General features: G+C 46.1%; 1 protein-coding gene across 7 annotated transcripts in view; it reads right to left on the bottom strand.

Annotated features, from left to right (window-relative positions):
- Positions 1-19,329, bottom strand: part of DNAAF8 (dynein axonemal assembly factor 8) — an 89,343-nt gene that overhangs the window by 41,918 nt on the left and 28,096 nt on the right. For all 7 annotated transcript variants that reach the window (XR_012058246.1, XM_072935534.1, XM_072935535.1 and 4 more), the window contains 4 exons: positions 18,453-18,644; positions 15,872-16,027; positions 10,838-11,032; positions 2,377-2,493 (listed from right to left, as the gene is read on the bottom strand). Coding sequence is in view for 6 of the 7 variants with exons in the window: in XM_072935534.1 (XP_072791635.1) it covers positions 2,377-2,493; positions 10,838-11,032; positions 15,872-16,027; positions 18,453-18,644 (660 nt within the window). In the remaining variant the exon portion in view is untranslated. The remainder of the gene's footprint in view (positions 1-2,376; positions 2,494-10,837; positions 11,033-15,871; positions 16,028-18,452; positions 18,645-19,329) is intronic.

Below are 19,329 nucleotides of genomic sequence, written 5' to 3'. Positions count from 1 at the left end.
CAGAGAGGCTTGGGTTTGGTTTCTGTTTATGTGCAGTTCACACACAAGGCTCTTGGCTTTGGGCTAAATCACATCAATAATTATAATTTAATCTATTTCTGCTGATAAAGCTTTGTCTTTTGTCACATAAACCTACTAGTGAAAAACTGCAAGGCCTCTAGGGCAGAGCCCACAGTGCATCCCTTCTGCTGTTCACTTTGTGCAGCACCATTCGTCCATCTTTGGATGATTAAATAATAAGAAACCAACTGGTTGTGTCTCTATACCTTTAACAGCACCAAAATCAACACTTAAAAAAAACATCAAAAGGCAATCACATCACTGGTACTGTCCCAGATTTACACTTCAGAGTCTTCTTAACCAGCCTAATCCATTTCAGCCCGTCCTGGCATGAGGGAAGACTCACACCAACACATTCTGATGTTTATACCCAAAAGGGAAGCAAATTATTATTATTTTCCCCATCAGAGAAACAAATTGTTTTGTAAAGCAAGCGCTTTACGACAGGGAGTTGTGTGGTCCTGTGGAAAATAAATTGTCTAGCTGGGGATCAGACAAGGTGATTTTCTGGCCCCACATTTGGGCATGGTTCTCCTGGATGCTGAGCAGCTCAAGGATTTCCCCAGCTCAAGGTTTATGGCTGCAGCGAACGCCAAATGAATCCATCACTACTGGACACTTGAAATTAAATGCTACTGCCCCATAAAGACATTATGAGGCTTTACCACCATGATAAATGAAAATAGAAATTTACTCAAATCATATAAAAGCAGTCTAATTAGGAATAAAAGCCCCATTTCTTTATGTTTGTCTAGCTGAAGCTCTCCTGCTATTAACCCAGTACTCACTGCAGCCAGTTAAGGAGGAATTTTCCTGTAGCTGCTGAGTCCCTGGGGCTGCCTGGGCTTGGGCCAGCTGTGATAACAGAGCCCTCCAGCACAGGGAAGCCTCAGGAAGTGCCAGTGTCCCCTTTCCTGAGGAGCCTGGCACTTGGCCTTGCTCTCCATTGCAGCTTGGTTGAGTTGTGCCTGGCCTGGTCTCACACATCACCAGTTCTGGCCACTGTCTGCACCCTGGGCTTTCTGCCTTGGCCTGGTCACTGCGGGCTCCCACCTGCAGGGCTGTGCCAGTTCTGGGGCCACCAACACGAGAGAGATGTTGGCCTGTTGGAGCAAGTCCAGAGGAGCTCATGGAAATGCTCTGAGGGCTGGAGTCGGGCTGGGAGAGCTGGGGGTGCTCACCTGGAGAGGAGAAGCTCCAGGGACACCTCAGAGCCCCTTCCAGGGCCTAAAGGGGCTCCAGGAGAGCTGGAGAGGGACTGGGGACAAGGGATGGAGGGACAGGACAAAGGGAATGGTTTGCCCCTGCCAGAGGGCAGGGATGGATGGGATATTGGGAAGGAATTGTTCCCTGGCAGGGTGGGCAGGTCCTGGCACAGGGTGCCCAGAGCAGCTGTGGCTGCCCCTGGATCCCTGGCAGTGCCCAAGGGCAGGCTGGACAGGGCTTGGAGCAACAGTGGAAGGTGTCCCTGGACTTTGCAAAGCTCCAGGGCAGACATCAGGGTGAGCTGCCACCTCCTGAGAGAGTGCCTCATTGAGCCCTGCTTTGGAAATCAGCCTTGCTGCCTAACCAGCTCTGAAAATGTGGCTGTTCCACTCTGGAAGTGTCCAAGGCCAGGCTGGATGGGGCTTGGAGCAGCCTGGGACAGTGGGAAGTGTCCCTGTCCATGGCAGGGGTGGCACTGGTGGCTTTGAGGTCCCTCCAACCCGAAGCAGTCGTGGCATTGTGACCCTGAGCTGATCCCCATTACTGCTGCTGGCCCTGCTCTGCTCTTCTCAATAACAACTCATCTCACATGAGTGAGGTCCTGAACATTTTGTGCTGCACTCCTAACCAAGAGCTAATTGAAATCACTTTAACCTTCTCTTCTCCTGGGGTAGAATCAGTACAAATGCTCCCTACTTGTTCATGCAACACACAGTTACTCAAGATCAGGCAGTACCAGAACCTTCAGAAATTTCTTGGAATGTTTCTGAGCCCAAGTTTAATCAAAGTTGTGCTGTTTACTGACTTACAGTCAAGTGGTTTCAGGTTATCAAAATTTTGTCTACTCTTACAGATTTGCACCTGGTTGGTAGCAATTTCTCCAACCTACACATTTCAAAGTTTAATCTTCTGTTGCTCAGAGCAATCAGGACATCAATACTGATGACATAAAATACCCAGCTGATATATTTAGGTCTGAGTGAAAAATACTTCAAGATCAGTATTTGTATCAAAGCTCTAGATTGAAATATTCCAGGGCACTTAATTGTGTCGCAGTGTCCCCCCTGAGCCCCCAGGTGAGGAAGGAGGGGGTTGTTTGCTGTTCTTTACCTCGGTGTCTGTGTCTCTGCAAGCCTCCATGGCACTGCTGTCAGGGAAGTGTTTGTCATCACTCTCAACTGTCTGCCAGTAAAATCCCTTTGGCACTGCAAACGCCTTCTCCACAGCCTGAAATGCACAAAGGACAGCTCTCACTTCCACCTTATCTTGGTCCCTTAAAATAAAGCAGGAAAATCAGGATCTTATGGCCACAGAGCACATGAGGATGCAGCTCGTGGATTAAACTCAGCCCAGAGTTGTTAATTTATGTAATTTGCTTTCTTGCAATTATTCCAGTACCTCCATTTAAGTGACATCCCAAGAATATGAATCTGCAACTGCTTCCCAGGAGCCTGAGCATTCCCAGGGTCCAACCCAGTGACTCCCCAGCATGCAGAGCACTCACAGACATCACCAGGAGCTGCATCATCAGCTGAGACCTCAATTCCCCACGACTGTGCTGAGCACTCAGCAGAAAAGGCCTTTGTGAAAGCAATGCTCTAATTAATCAATCAAATGGAAGGGTAGGGAAGGGATTGCATGAACTACATGCCTGTAGCCAAAATAGCACATTTCTCCTGTGCTCATGTCACCACAAGTGACACATATCTGTTAGTCTCATCATGCCACATCCTCATGGACAGGCAAAATACTGGCATTTAGGTCACAGCTCCACACAGGCACAGCATTTCCCAGGCTCAGCACCTTATTTTGTTTCTCATCCATTTTCTGAGCAGCCAAGCAAGCAACTTGTACAAGTGCAAGGGGTAAGGATGTGTCACTCAGGAAAAGAGAATGTGCTGTGACTGCACGCTCTGTAAGCAAGGCCACAGTCCAGGGACAAAGGCAACCCTTGAAAGTCACATTTGTCAGCTTCTGGTTTGAACATTCCAGAAATACAGATGCATTTAGGCAGAGTCCACAGTGAGCAGGAATCATTCCAAGGATGAAGAAAAAAATATAGTCACTTTTAAAATACAGGTCCAGTTTAGCTCAAAGAGGCTTCAGTACTTTTAAAGGCTCTACTTGGATTTACAGTAAGTGTTAATTTGTCCTCAGCTTATGTGGACTGACCTTTACAAAAACAGAAGAACAAATTAATTTTCAACATGGTCTCATCAGGACTTTTATGATGGAAAGAAAAGGGGCAAACCCTGCATGGAGAAGCAGGGTTAATGCATCCACTCTGCATTATGAGCTCCATATAATGCTGTTTAATTGTGTAATCACCTGAGAGATTTTGGGTGTGCTGCTTGGCAAATGATAGGCACTTCAGAGCATTCCAGAAATGTTTCAAAGTAACAACCAGAAAATGAAATTCATTTGAATAGTAAAGCCCCTCTGACAACTGTCTTTCCACTTCAGTAACCTTTTGTGTTGTCTCCTTCCTGTATTTCCTGTGTTTCATAAGATATTTGCCTGAAATCAGAACTGGGGATTTCACTTTTCACCCTGTTTCAGTTAAATCAACTGCACCAAACCAAGGGCTTTGGCATCTCCCAGTGGATCTGTCCATTCTGTCCTGCAATCCATCAATCCCCAGCCTCCACTGCTGATATTACACTTGGTTGCTGTGGAAAATACCATCAGAGGAAAAGTAGATTTAAGGAAAGGGATCTTCCCCATTCCCAGTGCATGACACCAGCTCCTACCTGCAACAGTGGCACAGTGCAATGAGCCCAGACAAGCCCTACAAAGTGGGAATGCAGCAAAATCCCAGTTTCCTATTTCTTCCAGCTGTTCCTTGAACAAACCTCCTGTTTGTGAATCTTCCAGAGGGAAAAGAAGGGACAAATGTGCTCAAATCACCACCAGCCTCTATTTCCATAGAAACCTTCAGGATAATCATCCAACTCCAGGACACAGGGAAAATCCAAGGAGAAAATACAAGGGGATTCTAGGGTGGAAATCCAGGCTGGAAAATCCAAGGGAAGCACCCTGGTGTAAGCTGTGGATCCATGGGGATCCCAGGATACTGCTCCAAGGCCACAGCAAGGGTGTGGCCACACCTGAGAAGCAAGGCCTGTGGGAATTGTTCCTGTCATCTGTCACATCTGTTTTCCAACAGCCAGCCTGAATGGGAGCTCACAAACCAACAGAAATCAGAAAAGTCTTATTTCTCCCAGAAAATCCTTCTCCTCGTGAATTAGAGAATAGAGAGGTGGCTGCAGGATGAGCACCCTGCTTTGTCCAGCCTGGCTATAATGTCCCAGTGGAGAGCTCCTGACACAGCCTTCCTGTGCCATCAACAGGAAAGAACAGGCAGAAAGTCACTTTCCCTGTGATGTAGGAGAGAATTTCATGGAGCCAGTTGTTCTAATACTGAGCTGAGCCCTTTTGGACACAAAAAGAGAGAGGGACCCTCTGGAGGAAGCTACAGGAGCCTTCTCCTACTGAAAGAACTTGGACACTATTCCGGTTTATGATACTTTCGTGCTACTTTTTATGTTTCACAAGAGGGTGGGTGTGAGAATTTCACCTCAGGGCTGGTTCCTGTCACTCTTCCAACATCACAGCAGCTGTAAATCCTTTCCCAAGCCTGTGGAAGCATCAGCTCTGAGCACTGACCTGCTTCTGGTGGGAGGAGAAGAGACTCCCCAAGCCGTCGGAATGGTGAAGAAGCAGCCCAGCCTTTGATCCCTACCTGAGAACACCTCTCCAGTGAGGCTCTGAGCCCTGTACCAACCTCCCATCGCCTGGGAAAAGCTTTTTCCCAGGGAGGAAGGTTCCCTGCACTCAGCCAGCAGCAGCTGCACAGCCCCAGGGATACTCTGACTTCTGCTGTGACAGGTTTCAAAGCCCAGACTCATGAACCATAACCATCCCCATGTGTGTCTCCAGGGCTCCTTACAGCACTGACATCCTCTCCATCCACACTGACATGATCAGGATGAGCAGGGAGGGAGGGCACATTCATAAACTCTGGTTTTAGTCATTGCTTTTTGCCAATTTATCCTTGTTTGGTTTGGATGACAAATTCCAGATTCTGTCACCTTAAGACACTGGAAAGGACCACTCTGTGCCACAGCTAGGATTGAACACACACCAGTTTTTCCAAAAGCATTTAAAAGAACCCCAAGCTCCTGCTTTGTTTCAGATAATATTACCCAGATGAAGGCAGACAGTTCTGGGAAGGAAACTCACAGGAGAACAAAAACGTGCTGTAAAATCCTCAGCAGAAAGAAGAATAAGCACATTTCAGAGGAGACTGGAGCTGCAGCAAAGCCATGAATATTTAACTGTCACACAGAAATATGACCAAGCCCGTGATCACCTCTTTATGTTTACAGTATTTTCTGTTCCCATCTCTGACAACAAAGGAAGAGCTTTTGCTGTCAGCTGATCTGAGAGAGTCTTCTGAGTTGCAAGGAGTCTTCCAGGCTGTTCCCTGTCCCAGCAGGAAAACAGAAACTGCAGGAAGCATCCCCATGTACTCCACAATCTCATCTCACACACACAAGGCAAAGATCTGCTCAGCCATTATCTCTGTGAGACAACAACAAACCCCTTGGAGAAGGATGCTGCACTTGCAGTCCCTTTGGAGCCGGGTGGGAGTTCTGTGCTGAGGTAACCTCTCCCTGCCAGCCCTGCTGAGCACATCAGGGACAGCAGAGAAAGCACTTCTCACTTCTCTCACTCAGCAAGGCTCATGTCTGATGGGATTCACCAAGTCCTGCCCCTGAATGAGGCAGCACCACTCTCAAACTCTCTCCTCTCCCCGCTGCCCTGTGCAGGAGCACAATTTTCCTGGTAGAATCCAGATGAACACAATGCTGAGTGTGTTCCCTGCACATCTTCCCTCCCCACTGTGCATGTTCCCTTCAGATGGTTACAGAATTTAGTACAGGAAAGTGGAGGCACCACAGGAAGAGCCCAGGCAGCAAAAAGCCTGAGATAGAGAGGGCTCATCAAGGAAGACGTGCAGTTCTGGTGACTATTTCAGGCAGTTTGAAATGGATCTCACATCCCCTTTTTCCCCTTCTGGACTGGGAAAGGGAGATCTTAAACCCCTGAAGTCAGAATGAGAGAGTAGCTCCCAGCCTTTGTGCCCACCAGCACCAATGGCAAAGCACAGTAGCTCAAGAGCTCTTTAAAGCTGCTCTTTTCAGGAATAATGAATGATGGACACAATCTAAATGTGAGCTGTCAAATTTTAGGAAGAATGAAAACCTTTAATGTTTTATTCCTCTCCAAGCTGTGCCTTCATCTTTGTGCCAGCTTCGGTAGACATCAGTGTAGTCCTTCCTCCTTCTAAAGGTTAGGGGTTTTTATTTACAAATGCCAATGGCTGCCTGAACTCCTGGCTCCATGAAAATAAATGCCAGACTCCAGCAGGACTCAGCCAGGGCCAAGATGTCACCTTCTGTCTCCTGAAGATATGGATGGCCATGTAGCTATTCTGGGCTGCAGCTATGGATTATTTTCCATAAATATAAATAGATGAAGTCCCAGGACAAACATTTCTCCCCCAGACAAGCCCTATCCATGTGGAATCTCCAGCCAGATGTGCTCTCACCCAAGCTGCTGGTACAACTTGAGCTGGCTGCACAGCACACTCAGGCTGCCAGCCAGGCAAGACCTGAGTCTTTTCACTGATTCAGATAAAGACAAACCACAGGCAAGATTTGAAAGCAAAGGGCAGAATGAATCTGTCCTTTTGAAGCTCCTGCTTTACAGCTTCAGCCTGGATGTCCCAGAGCCGAGTGCTGGGCTCCATGGCTGGCACTGCCAATGCTGCAGGACTCATCCTGCCACATCTGCTTTGGGTGAGCCCATGTGGAGGAGCTGTCCTGGGTGTTTTATCCCTTCCTAATGCCCAGTTCATGTGCACAACAATCAGATCTTTCAAGCTTTGGAGGAGGAAAGCACAGCCCTGAACTGAAGCTGGGAGCTCACAGCAATGTGGGGCTGAGGTCTGGCAGCTGAGCAAATTGTGCTGCTCTCCAGGGAGCTCAGGCAGCATTTCCATCCCAAAACATGTCCCAGCTTGGGTGCTGCTCATACAGCATGAAATGAGAAAGAATACATGGGGCAATAACCCCAAATCAAACCATATCTGCCCCCAGCACAGGCACTGAACCACAGCAAAGCCCAGTTCCTGTAGTCTGGGATGTGTGAAAGGCAGAGCCCACACAGCCACAGGCCTGCAGAGTTGGGTGAAAGGCTGATGTGGCAATGAGAAGTGATTCTCTGAGCATGCCTCCCTCAGCACTGAAATTAAAAGAAGTAACAGCAAAAGACAGTGGAAGTTGCTGAAGGCAACTCAGCAGGGCCAAGGCCACGGTGCTTGTCAATGAAATAATGCCACAGCACTCAGAGAGCTCAGTGTTCTCACTGAGCTCATCTGACACAGACTCACAGACCTGAAAGACCCTCTGCAAGTGCCTCCCACTCCCTCTTCAGAGGCTGCACACAGAGCTTGGGAATCTCAGCTCTAAACCTGTACCTCAAGTGCACAGAGCAACAAGTGCTCCATCTGGGGCTGCTTGCCACAGGGATTTCAAATTTCAGCAGCAATGTCAAGCTCTTCATGTAGCCAGCATGGTTATTTCAGAATTTGAAATAAAGTATGCAATTTTCAAAGCTTCTGTGTGTGAGAGCTCCTATGGCAACACAGCTAATATCAACTCCAGCAGGGAAAGCCCAAAAATCTAAAATTCTACATGAAAGAACTGCTCTACTTTCTGCCAGCCCCCTGCCACACATCAGCCTTGCTGTGAGGTCAGTCTGTGCTGCTGGGCATTTTCAGCAGGCCTGGATTACAATACTGGGGCAAATTCAGCTCCCTGGATCCAGTTCTGGGAATCTTATCTACAATTAACCAGAAAAAAAAATTTAAAATGCAGCTTTGCTTAAGCAAAAAGTAAGGAGGAAACTTTGTGTAGACCTGCCTTTAGTCACTGCTATTTGAAAAACCCTCACAAACTTTGTGTCAGAACAGGGAAGCTACTAAAGGAGCAGCATGAGGGGAACTGATCATCAGGAGGTGCAACAAAATGAGTTTTCTGGAACTTAAAGTAAAAAATCTCCTTCACCTTGACTTAGGGATGTCAGTGGACAGAGGAGGCGGGGTGGAGGTTTCCCTTCTTCCTTAAAAGTTCCCTGAAAATGCAGCTATGCCCTGACTTCTCTGTCCTGGCAGGCATCTGCACACGTTGGGAGCTCAAGGAGATGCTCTGGAAGGTGACCATCAAAGGCTGCACCTTTTGGGCAAATGTCCCAGTGTCCAGAAAAACTGAGGGAGAGGAAAAGAATTCCAGCATGGACCAAACAAGCTGAGGAAAAGCAGGATCAACACTTGCTCTGTGTGTGTTGTCTGTATCCCAAAGGAGAGTGTTTGCATCCTGAGGCTTAGCAGCAGAAGTACTTTTATTTTATGCTAAAATGAAGAAATCCTCTTTCTGCTGACAGGGGACCTTGCAGTTAACAGCTTCCACAGGGATCCTGTCACTCCCAACCCAAGCTGGGCTTTAATGACTGCAGTGTGAGCTGCTGCTCCTATCAGGAGTGAATTGCTGCAGGTTAATAGGCTCATTGCACAGCACTCATAAAAATGCCTCCAAAAACCAGCACAAGCAAAGCAATCTGTTTGAGGTCCAGAACAGGCAGAAAATCCAGGAGACAAATTGACTGAAAACAAGACATTGGCTCATGTACTAACAGACAAAAAGCATAAAGGTTATTATAATTACTGCTGGCAATTGCTCCCCAGATCACACACAGAGCTGCTCAGTACACAACAGCTTCCCTCTCCCTCCATTTCCACCCTTTTTTTTTTCCACCATCCTGCCAGGATTTCTCTCTCAGATGCTGATCCACCTGGAGCAAAAGCAGGGATTCACTGCATGCTCTTCCAACACGTGGGCACAGGTTCTTTAGACTGCTTAGTTTTGTACACACTGCCTCAAAACAAATACAAATGTACAAACAGCAAAGCATGGATCACTGGCCTTGTACCAAACCTTCAGACCAAAGAAGTTAAAAGAAGATGATACTGAGCTTTCTATGCAGCACTTTTTGGCTGCATTTTAATGACACTTGGGAACATTCTCAGTTGGTAGCACTTTGCAAAGCTCCAGGGCAGACATCAGGGTGAGCTGCTGCCTCCTGAGAGAGTGGCTCATTGAGCCCTGCTTTGGAAATCAGCCTTGCTGCCTAACCAGCTCTGAAAATGTGGCTGTTCCACCCTGGAAGTGTCCAAAGCCAGGCTGGATGGGGCTTGGAGCAGCCTGGGACAGTGGTAAGTGTCCCTGCCGATGGCAGAGGTGGAACAGGATGGGCTTTAAGGTCCCTCCAACCCAAACCATGCTGTAATTCCATAACTCTGTTAAAAAGCCACAACACACAGTGGTCTCAGGCCTGGGGGGCACAGAGCACTTCAACTTGGGAAGAGAAGTGGTTTTTTTAATTGACATCATGTTTTCTATGGCATCAAGGCAAAGATCCACCCCCAGAAAGCGCCTGCTATCTTGCTGTTCAATTCCTAATGATTTATAATTCCTCTAATAAGGGATTTGCATAAAAGCCCTGGCTGTTTTAAATGATGCCTTATTTTATGCCTTAAAAGCATAGAGCAGATTTATCTTTTATGAGTACGTCAGACCCTTTATGGCTCTTGCTTCTGCTTGAAAGCTACAGTGACTGCAAATCAACAACACTAAGCCTCCTTTTCCTGCACACAAGTGGGATAAACCTTTAGGCAAATTGCTAAGTGCACTGCTAAACCCCTAAGCTTTCATGGCATTGATTCTCACAGAGTCATAGTAATCCCCAAATCTGGTTGAAATGACAGAAAAGTTCTCATGCTGTATCATTTTCAAAATTAAAACTTCATTGTGAACAAGAATTGCAGGCTTTGCCATTCCCTGGAATTGTGTCTCAAGGGTTTTTTTCAACTAATATTGGGAAAAGACCACAATTGTCCAAAGGTTGGTGCTGCTGTGGGAAAGAAATAAACAAAACATTCCCTCAAAAGGTATAGAAATCAGTTTGAAAACATACTCTAAGTATTTACACCAAGGTAGGAAGGGCTGGTAAAGGCCTAAAAGCAACACTGGATGCTGTCAAGGAATAAATTCTCCCAATTAATATAAGGAATTCTTGTAACATTTCATTCGGTGGAATATTTGTTATGGGGCACTTGCTAATCTGACAGAAGTGAAAGGTTAATTATTATTCTGCTTCTAGACTGCAGTGAGTGCTCCTGCAGACATTTCCAGGCAGGCAAGAGATTGGAAGCACTTGATTTGGAGAGGTGCTGTGTCCTTGTAGCTCACACATTTCCCTGAAAATCCACAGATATTAAAATCACAGAACTGAATCACAGAATATTCTAATTTTAGAGGCATTTGTTTTCAAATTTTGTTTAAATCCTTTGCTAAAGCAAATGAGGCTATCTGTTAACACTGGAAAAACAACTTTTACTGGACCTGACCAAAAAATTACCAGAAGTCCAAGCATTTGTGTACAGTACCTGAGGGTCAGGATTAACAGCAGTGATGTTACTGAGCAGGACAGAGGGAATTGCAGGATAAAGTGGGCACAGCTGGTTTTGGAAGTGACTGGCCAGTTCATCTCTCCACCAGATAAGATCTGGAAGCCATGTAGAGGTCAGAAAAGCAGAAATCTTCTGGTAAAAGCTGGGTGTTCCCTGGAGATGTTCTGCAGTCTGCAAAGAGTCAGTGTTAAAAAGCTTTGGTGATGATTTCAGAAACTGTGTCTGTACCTTGCACCTGCAACAGCTCCTCCTCTGTCCACCCATCCCAGACCCCAGTTCCACACAGCTGCCCTCAGATTCTCCAAACCAACCCCTGGTGTGACCTTGCACCTCCCAAACCACTGCACCCTTCATCCCATCTCATGCCATCCATCAGCTCACAAACCCTGCTCCAAAGCAGATCCCACCACACTCAGAACGGGAGAAAAAGCCCAGAAACAGGACCAAAAACCAGCCCAATACAATGAAACATTAACTTCCAAAGACTTTCTTGGGGATATAAATGAAAACAGTTGCTAGTGCCCCATTCCTGGAAATGTTCAATGTCAGGGTGCAGAGAGCACTGAGCAATCTGGTCTAGTGCAAACTGTCCCTGCCCATGGCAGAGGGTTGAAATTAGATGACCTTTAAGGTCCCTTCCAACCCAAACCATTCTGCTTCTGTTTCTGTTTTTTTTTTGTTTTTTTTTTTTTTTTTAAGATTGAGGCTAATATTAATACTGATACATTAATATTGAATTCTGCACTGCTAAACAATAGTTTTCCATCATTTAACCTCCCCTCTAAGCCTCATTGTTCTTCAGGTTGATTCTTAATTAGCAGGACTTTCAGAGAATAAAACCAGTGACCTCAAGGAGACCTAATTAGAAATTAACAGACTCAACAACTGTGCAGAACATCTTCTCTCCACCAGTTATTCAAAGGGAAGTGAAGGAACTGTTGCAGCCTCATCTCAGACCTGGGGCAGTTGTGGGTGCCACAATATCAGAAGGATCTAAAGCTGTTGGAGAGTGCCCAAAGGAGGGACATGGGCACAGGGAAGGGTCTGAGGAGCAGCTGAGGGCACTTGGATTGTTCAGCTGGAGAAGGAGACTGAGGGCAGAGCTCAGGGGGGGCTGCAGCTCCAATCAAGGAATGGCTGGAGCTGGGCTGTGGCAGGGTCAGGCTGGATTTTGGGAAAGGTTCTTCCCCCAGAGGCACTGCCCAGGCTCCCCAGGGAATGGGCACAGCCCCGGGGCTGCCAGAGCTCCAGGAGAGTTTGGACAATGATCTCAGGGATGCCCTGGGTGGGATTGTTGGGGTGTCTGTGCAGGGCCTGGAGCTGACCAGGATAATCCCTGGGGGTCCCTCCCCACTCAGGATATTCCATCACTCTGTGATTATTGCAGCTGAAAAGTGAAGCTCAAGGAGGAAAAGCCCAAATCAAAGTACAGAGACTGGGAGCTCCTCTGAGCCTCCAGAGAATGAAGTGATGGAGGGGCACAGAGAGGAGCCCCAGAGCTGCACACAGTGCCAGTGGGATAACTGGGAATGCCTGGCAGATTCCCACAGAGCAGAGGCTGTACAAATCTAATTCCCATTTACAAATCTAATTCCCATGTACAAATCTAATTCCTATCAGAACGGAACTGCAGCCTGTCTATCAGCACACAGGGATTACAGGAGCTGTTTTGGCATTTCTTCTGACAACAAGAAACCAAGACCAGGCAGGGATGTTGAAATCTGCCTCACTTCTAGCAGCTCTTTAGAGGAGGATAGAAATAAAATCACCTTAAACTACCCCCCAAAAACTCTGATAAAAATGAGAGGAAACATAGCAGAACCACTGGATATAGGAATAGATGCCATCCCAGTTGAATAAGCCAAAAGACTTCTTGATGTGCAAAGAACAGGAGCTTTTGCCTGGAGAAGCCACTATTATAATTCTATTTATAACTATTAGACCTTGGGGCAGAGAACCAGAACATGATAAATAATAAAAGATACACATATGACAGTGAAGTGGGCAGTAATATAAAATTTATGGCTCAGAGCCCCCTTCTGGGGCTGGAAATGGACTCTGGGCTCTACACATTAGTATTAAAATATCATTTGTCATCATGGTTAACATTTACAGATACTTGGTCTTTTTTGCATAATCAAAAAAAAAAAAGTAACTTAAGGTCTCCCTAAACAGATGCAAACAGATGCAACAAAAGCACCTGGAAACCAAATCATATTTTAAGGCAAGCCCTGAAAAGTGTCTTTTTGTGCCCACAGGAGACAACTGGAACAAGAACCAGTAAGTGCCCCAAGAGGATTTTGTTTTTCAATTCAGCCACTGAAAACTTGCACATTGACAGGACAGTGAGAGAGTGAAGGCTGCAGTGTGAAGAATAAAGTCCACATTTCTCTCCACAGCAGCTGAAGCTGCCCAAGGGCAGGATCAGGGCGAGACTTGCTGTCATTTTCCTTGTCTCTGCTGGGGCTGACATCCCAACTTTTGTTGTTCCTCCCAGCTCTGATCTCTGCAGCAGCTCTACAAATGCCTCAGGAAAAGATTGACACAAGTCAGTGCTACCACAAAGAGCCTCTAATGAGGGACAGGAAACCTAAGTCCTGCTTGGAAGAGCTGCCCCAACCCCTGAAATGTCACTGCTGTGTAATGGAGCTGAGCTCAGAAGTTTTTCATGATCAGGGTGGGCAGCCCTTGCACAGGGTGCCCAGAGCAGCTGTGGCTGCCCCTGGATCCCTGGCAGTGCCCAAGGCCAGGCTGGACAGGGCTTGGAGCAGCCTGGGACAATTGGATATGTTCACAATGTGAACTGGCAGCTTCCAAATTAATATATTTTTTAAAAGACTTTTACCATGAATGCATTCTCACAAGAGTTACTAATACTTTACAACAAGGACAAGACTTTCTAATTATAGACAAGACAGTAATAGAATTCTTAGACTTTCAGTTTTTCCAACTATCATCTCAGCAAATTGTAATGAAGAGCTGATGATTTTAGCTCTTACTTACAAAGCTCCAATGGTAATTCAACCAAAACCAACAATAGCTATTACATTACCAGTGAATATAAACAAGCAAGTTGTATACTGAGAAATGCCTTTTAAGAGTTTTAGCCTGGTAACGTCCTTTAGATAAAATGTACTTTAAGAATTCTATACAAATTCATTTCTCACATTAGGTGTCCCAGTTTCTTGCAGGGATTTGGACTGGATGGCCTTGAATGGCCCCTTCCTATCCAAACCACTCTGTGATTCCATGAGAGGGACTGGAGAAACTGCACAGTTTGTTCCACCAGGTTGTGATTTAACCCTCCCCAGCTCCAACCAAACACTCAGGGCAGCCTGAGCCCACAGCTCCAGAAGTTCATTCAGTTCTCTAACCCTGAGGAAACATTTTGAACATAATCAGTGCTCAGTAATTTTGGTGTTTTGGCCAAAACCTCAGGTGTAATCAGCAGAGAACAGGTCAGGCTCTGCTCCTCCATTCCCTTTGCTCCACAGAGGAAACACCTTGAATTCAGTCGCCTCGGGCAGGAGCCAACACCAAGTCCTTGTCCAGTCCAGCAGAGCCTGGTCTCACCAGCCTCTGCCCAGGGCTGCTCAATCACTAGTGGAAAGGCTGCTCATTGTTTTGGGCTGGGCTTTTTTGGTAGTGTTTTAATCATGACATTTGGTGCCAGCATCCATTATTTATTTTCAGGAGCAGTGGAGCCACAGCTGTGAAACTCCAGGTTTTGTGATACAACATGGGAAATCCAATCTTTGCTGCTCCCAGGCAGCAGCTGCAAGTGAAGGGGATGCTGAAGTGTGTCTTAAAAACATGTTCACACATCCTGATCCATTTAGGCTCCCCATGGTGTGGCCAGCAGGTTTAGGACAGACACCTGGGGATGAAGCAGGCAAAACCAGAGTAGAAAATCCACTACCAGCTCACTGAAGCCATAGAAGTTCTGTGAGCCACCTGAGAGGAACTCAGCAGCCCCAGCAGAGCACAGGGCAGCACCTCAAAGGTTCCTCAGCCACAGGACAGTTACACAAGCAAGTGGTTCTCAGAAGATCTGGAGGACACAGGGATTGCTGCTCCCCACATCCACCTGGCCACACTTCCCAGCAAGAGTCACCCACACTGCTCAGGTAAAATAGGTATTTACACCAGGCAAGAGTGGCAATACTACCTAAAAAACTGTCTCCAAAAAAGAAATACGTACAAGATGCTTCAGCCTGTATCAAATCAGCTCTGTGAAGGACAGAACCAACAGAGCAGAGCCCAGAGCTGCAATTTCAGAGCTCTGTGTTCAGAACAGGAGCTCATATCTTACATCACATGTGCTAAATTTCCAGCCTGTATGCAAGACCTTCCAGTTTTATTGCACAGCTCAGGCTCTGGGGCCCACCAAAACTGAGGGCACAGGCTCATGTTCTGCTTTCAGGCCTCAGCTCCTGGCAGTCAAATAAAAATAATTCCTCCTCCTGTGCCACACTCTTCACATGGTTAAAATAAAGGAGGAAAAACCAGAATAGGTGGCAAAAGATGTGTCTCCTCCAAATCCAGCTAAATTTCTGCAGTGTGAGGTTACAGCTAATGAGCAATTGACAAAAAATGATGCCACAGAGAGCTGGTTTCTGGTCTGCACATAACATAAATGCAGCATTGTTGGATTATGCCCTTTTCTGACTCAGTGATGGGGCAACTGAGAGGTGTTTTAAAAACTTTTATTCTATTTTCAGTCTCATGTGAAGGGTGAGACAATACAGATGTTAAAATTCAAGCTATCCCAATTAGAAGCCTAAATGCCATAACCTAACTGCATAACTGAGGACAGCTTGTGCTGGCAATCAGCTGTAAGCAATCCTTCAGTTCCACAGCACTGGGCTGTCCCCCCATCCCCATCTGGGCAGCTCTTCCACTGCTCTATCCTGCCCTGATGGAATTTGAGCTTGAATTGGCACATCCAGGCCTGCTGCTCAGTACAAAGCACTGCTTGCACAACCACCAGGTGTAAATGCTGCTACTCACTCCTGACTCCTGGGCCTGGGGGCAGCTCTGGGCTGAAGGTTCCTCTGGTGCCACCAGGCAGGCGTAGAGGGCCAAGCCTTCCTCTCTCCAGGCCTGCTGCAGCCCCATCACCTCAAATGGAGCTTTGGGGCCATCCTTCCTCTTCACAGGAGGCACCTGGAAATCCATTGGAACATAATTCCATTTTTAGATGGACTGAAAAAAGCCCTTTATCTTGCTCTGTTGCTTTTGAGTAGAGCCCCACAACAGCCCAGGGAGAACTCTGCTTTGATTAGTAGATTAGCTGTGGTTTAGCCAGTAGAAAAATCAATAAAGACCAAATTAAATAGAAATAACACATTGCTTTTGATAAGCCATAGGATTTATTTTCACAATGAGGACTTGCAAGCTCTGACTTCCACCAGTTTCACTATGTGGAAGCAGGAATTCCCATTATTTCCCTGGTCCAGCACAGAGCCCCTGCCAAGGCTGCTCAGAATGTTCCTGTGACAGCAGCACCGTGTGTGCCTTTATCAGTGACACTGAGATCAATCCAATCTCAGCCACAAATCAATGCAAAGGGATGATGCCATGCCAAGGGGCTGCTGCAGGCTTCTCTAAGAAGCCCAAATTAATAGCCCAAACCCCCTCAATCACTATCCTGTGAATCCCCTTTTAGTTGGGCTGAGGTGATTTCTTTTTCATGGATTTTTTTTGTGCACATGTGTGTGGGAGGCAAACATTCTATTTTTCAGTTTATAGATCTGAATTAAAGCAGAAAGGGTAAAAAGTGACTTCTGCAACCCCAAGACATAAATTATTATTGTGAATATCAGTTTAAATCCAGGGAGAAGGTTCCAGTAGGACAAACTATGTCCTGGCTATTTAGGTTGCTCAAAGTCAGATAAAACAAAATCCACTTTAACATGCAGAATACATGAAAATCTTGATCATAAATTAGAAAAGAGAGAGGAGAGACACTTGAAACAGTCTGGAAAGGCACTAGGATGCTGCAAAATGCCCAGGGCAGCTGGTGAAAAGGAGCAGAAAACTCTGGGAAAGCCAGACACAGGGAATCAGCAAAGCCAGGAGAAATGAAAAGCAGAGGTGCTGATCCAGAACATGATTTGGATGGAGAGAAAGGCAAGTCTGAGCTACTCCCAGGCCTCTGGTGGATGCAGAAACTCCGAGTCCTGTTCTGGTTTAGACCATCACCAGTCTCTAGGTGCATTATCAGCTCTATTTACTGCATTTACAGGGAGATAAAGGCCTTTAAAAACATGCTTTTAACACAGAGCCAGGCTGGATTTTCAAACTGCTGCACAGCTCAGCTGGATCACTCAAAACACCAGCTCCAAGTCCTCCACTGCTTTGAACACTAGATTCCCATGGGGAATTCTGCACCATCCAGGGGACCACTGCTCCCAGCTGGCTGCATCCAGCACATCTCCATTGGAATCAGCAAGGACATGCTGATTTACACAAGCCAGTCCATGGAATTGCATGGATTACCAGATGAGCATTTGGTCTAAAAATGCCTCAGCTTTTCCAATTCTTTCAGTGAAAGAAATGCAAACTTCTTCATTGCTATCCAACAGCAATTTCAGAGTCTGTGTAGAATAAATTGGTGGATTTTACCCCGTTCTTCTTGGCCACAGAATCCATCTGAACATCTGAGCCTACACCCAGCAGAGTGACACAGCCCTGGAAGCTGAGGTACCCTTTCAGGCTCAGAGAGAACTGCTGCAACAGAGCTCAGTTGGGTTTTGTGGTTTGTTTTTGTTGTTCTGGTTTTTTTTTAGTGGGAATAACACAAGGGAAGAGAGCTCACACTGCAGCTGGTCACAAGCCAACGAGTCTGAATGGAAAATTCAGGATGCAGGGCTGTTCCAGTGGCAATTTTCATTAGCACTGAACTAACACTAAAGAATGTTAGCAATGTTTTAATGCAAGCACGAACATCATTAACAATTAATTGTGTTTAAGTGGAGTTTAAGTGATTTAAAAGCCTGACTGCTCAGGGTGAAATCTACCTAGACTGTGTGGATCAGTATTGGTATCCCAGTCTCTCCCAGGGAAAAGAATAAGGCCACTGAGCAGGGTGGGAAGGAAAAATATACATTGGGGAGGAAAAATACACTGTTTTCCCTTGGGAATAAAGGGTAATATGGATGGAAAAGAGAGAGGATGGGGTGGTTTCTTTAGAGGAGAAAAACATGTGAACCAAAGGACAATTAAGGCAGGTCCTCACTTGTTCATAGCACTCTTGACTATCAGGAAGGGTCTGTTCTTATCTACAGCAGTGAAAACCAGGAACCTGTGTCCACTGCCAAGGACAAAGCCTAACACCCAGCAGTCACTTTCAACAACTGAAAATCTGGATGAACAATTTTTCACTTCTTCATAAACTCCAGACACAACCCAGTTCCACTGACTCTGGTGAAAATTTTATTTACAGACTCTGAGGTGAACTAGAACATAATTTCCACTTTGTTCAGTCACTGGGGAAAAAAGGAGATTTCAAGAGTGATTATGTATTCACTGGAGGTCCAAACACAGCTCTCAGCACCCAGAGCTTTTTGTGCCAGGTCACTGCACTCACCAGGGACAGCAGCCAGGTCACAAGGGCCAGGTAGATGTTGGCTGCTCCCAGCACCTTGTCAGGCACCTGCCCCTCACACTGATCCATGGCCACTTGGCCACAACTTGCCAGCCAAATGGTCATCAGCATCACCTCCTTTTTCACACTGTAGGATCCAGGCAACGTGTCAATAGCTGGCAAAAAAGAAGCTTCCTGTCCAAAAAAAGATAGCATGAAAATGAAAGTCATTTGGATTACTGGAAGTATATTCATCATCAGGAATTAATTATATTCATTGCCATCACAGGAGGGGCATTTAACACCCAGAGAGCATTTATCAAAGAGGGAGAATGAGCCATAAAAGCCAGGTTGTTCCATCAGTGACACCTGCCTGAGCACTGCAGGTTTTCTTGGACAGCTGTCACCTGGGTACTCATTTAGTCACACACTGCCTGGTGAATGGAAGGTTACACAGTCACAGCTGGAATAGTGTGATTGAATTTATTCTGCATTCAAGACTTAGTGTTTGGGGGTTTTTTTTAATCACTGAAAAGCCTTCAAACAAGCCTGACAGTGTGAAAACTCATTTTTTTCTACTTCACCTAACATCCCTCATTTCAGAGATCAGGTAACAGTTAAGGGAACTCACCTCCTTTCTTTACTTCAGCATTGATAGTTGGTATTTAGGATGCAAATTCCCTCTCCTTTAAGAGAACTGTTCAAAACACAACTTCAAGTTTGAACTGTGCACTTGCAGTTTTTTGTCCTTCCACAGATGCTGCAGCTGTAATTATTGGCTGTCTTCTTCTTCCTATCTATATTCAACTTGATGCCCCTGACATTTCTTTGGTAAATTAAGCAGCAAGTCCCTAAAATCCCAAAGATTCTCCAGTACTGC

Source organism: Taeniopygia guttata, chromosome 14 (assembly GCF_048771995.1).
Source record: "Taeniopygia guttata chromosome 14, bTaeGut7.mat, whole genome shotgun sequence".
NCBI classification, from domain to species: Eukaryota; Metazoa; Chordata; class Aves; order Passeriformes; family Estrildidae; genus Taeniopygia; species Taeniopygia guttata.
This window is presented reverse-complemented; position numbering and strand designations above follow the sequence as displayed.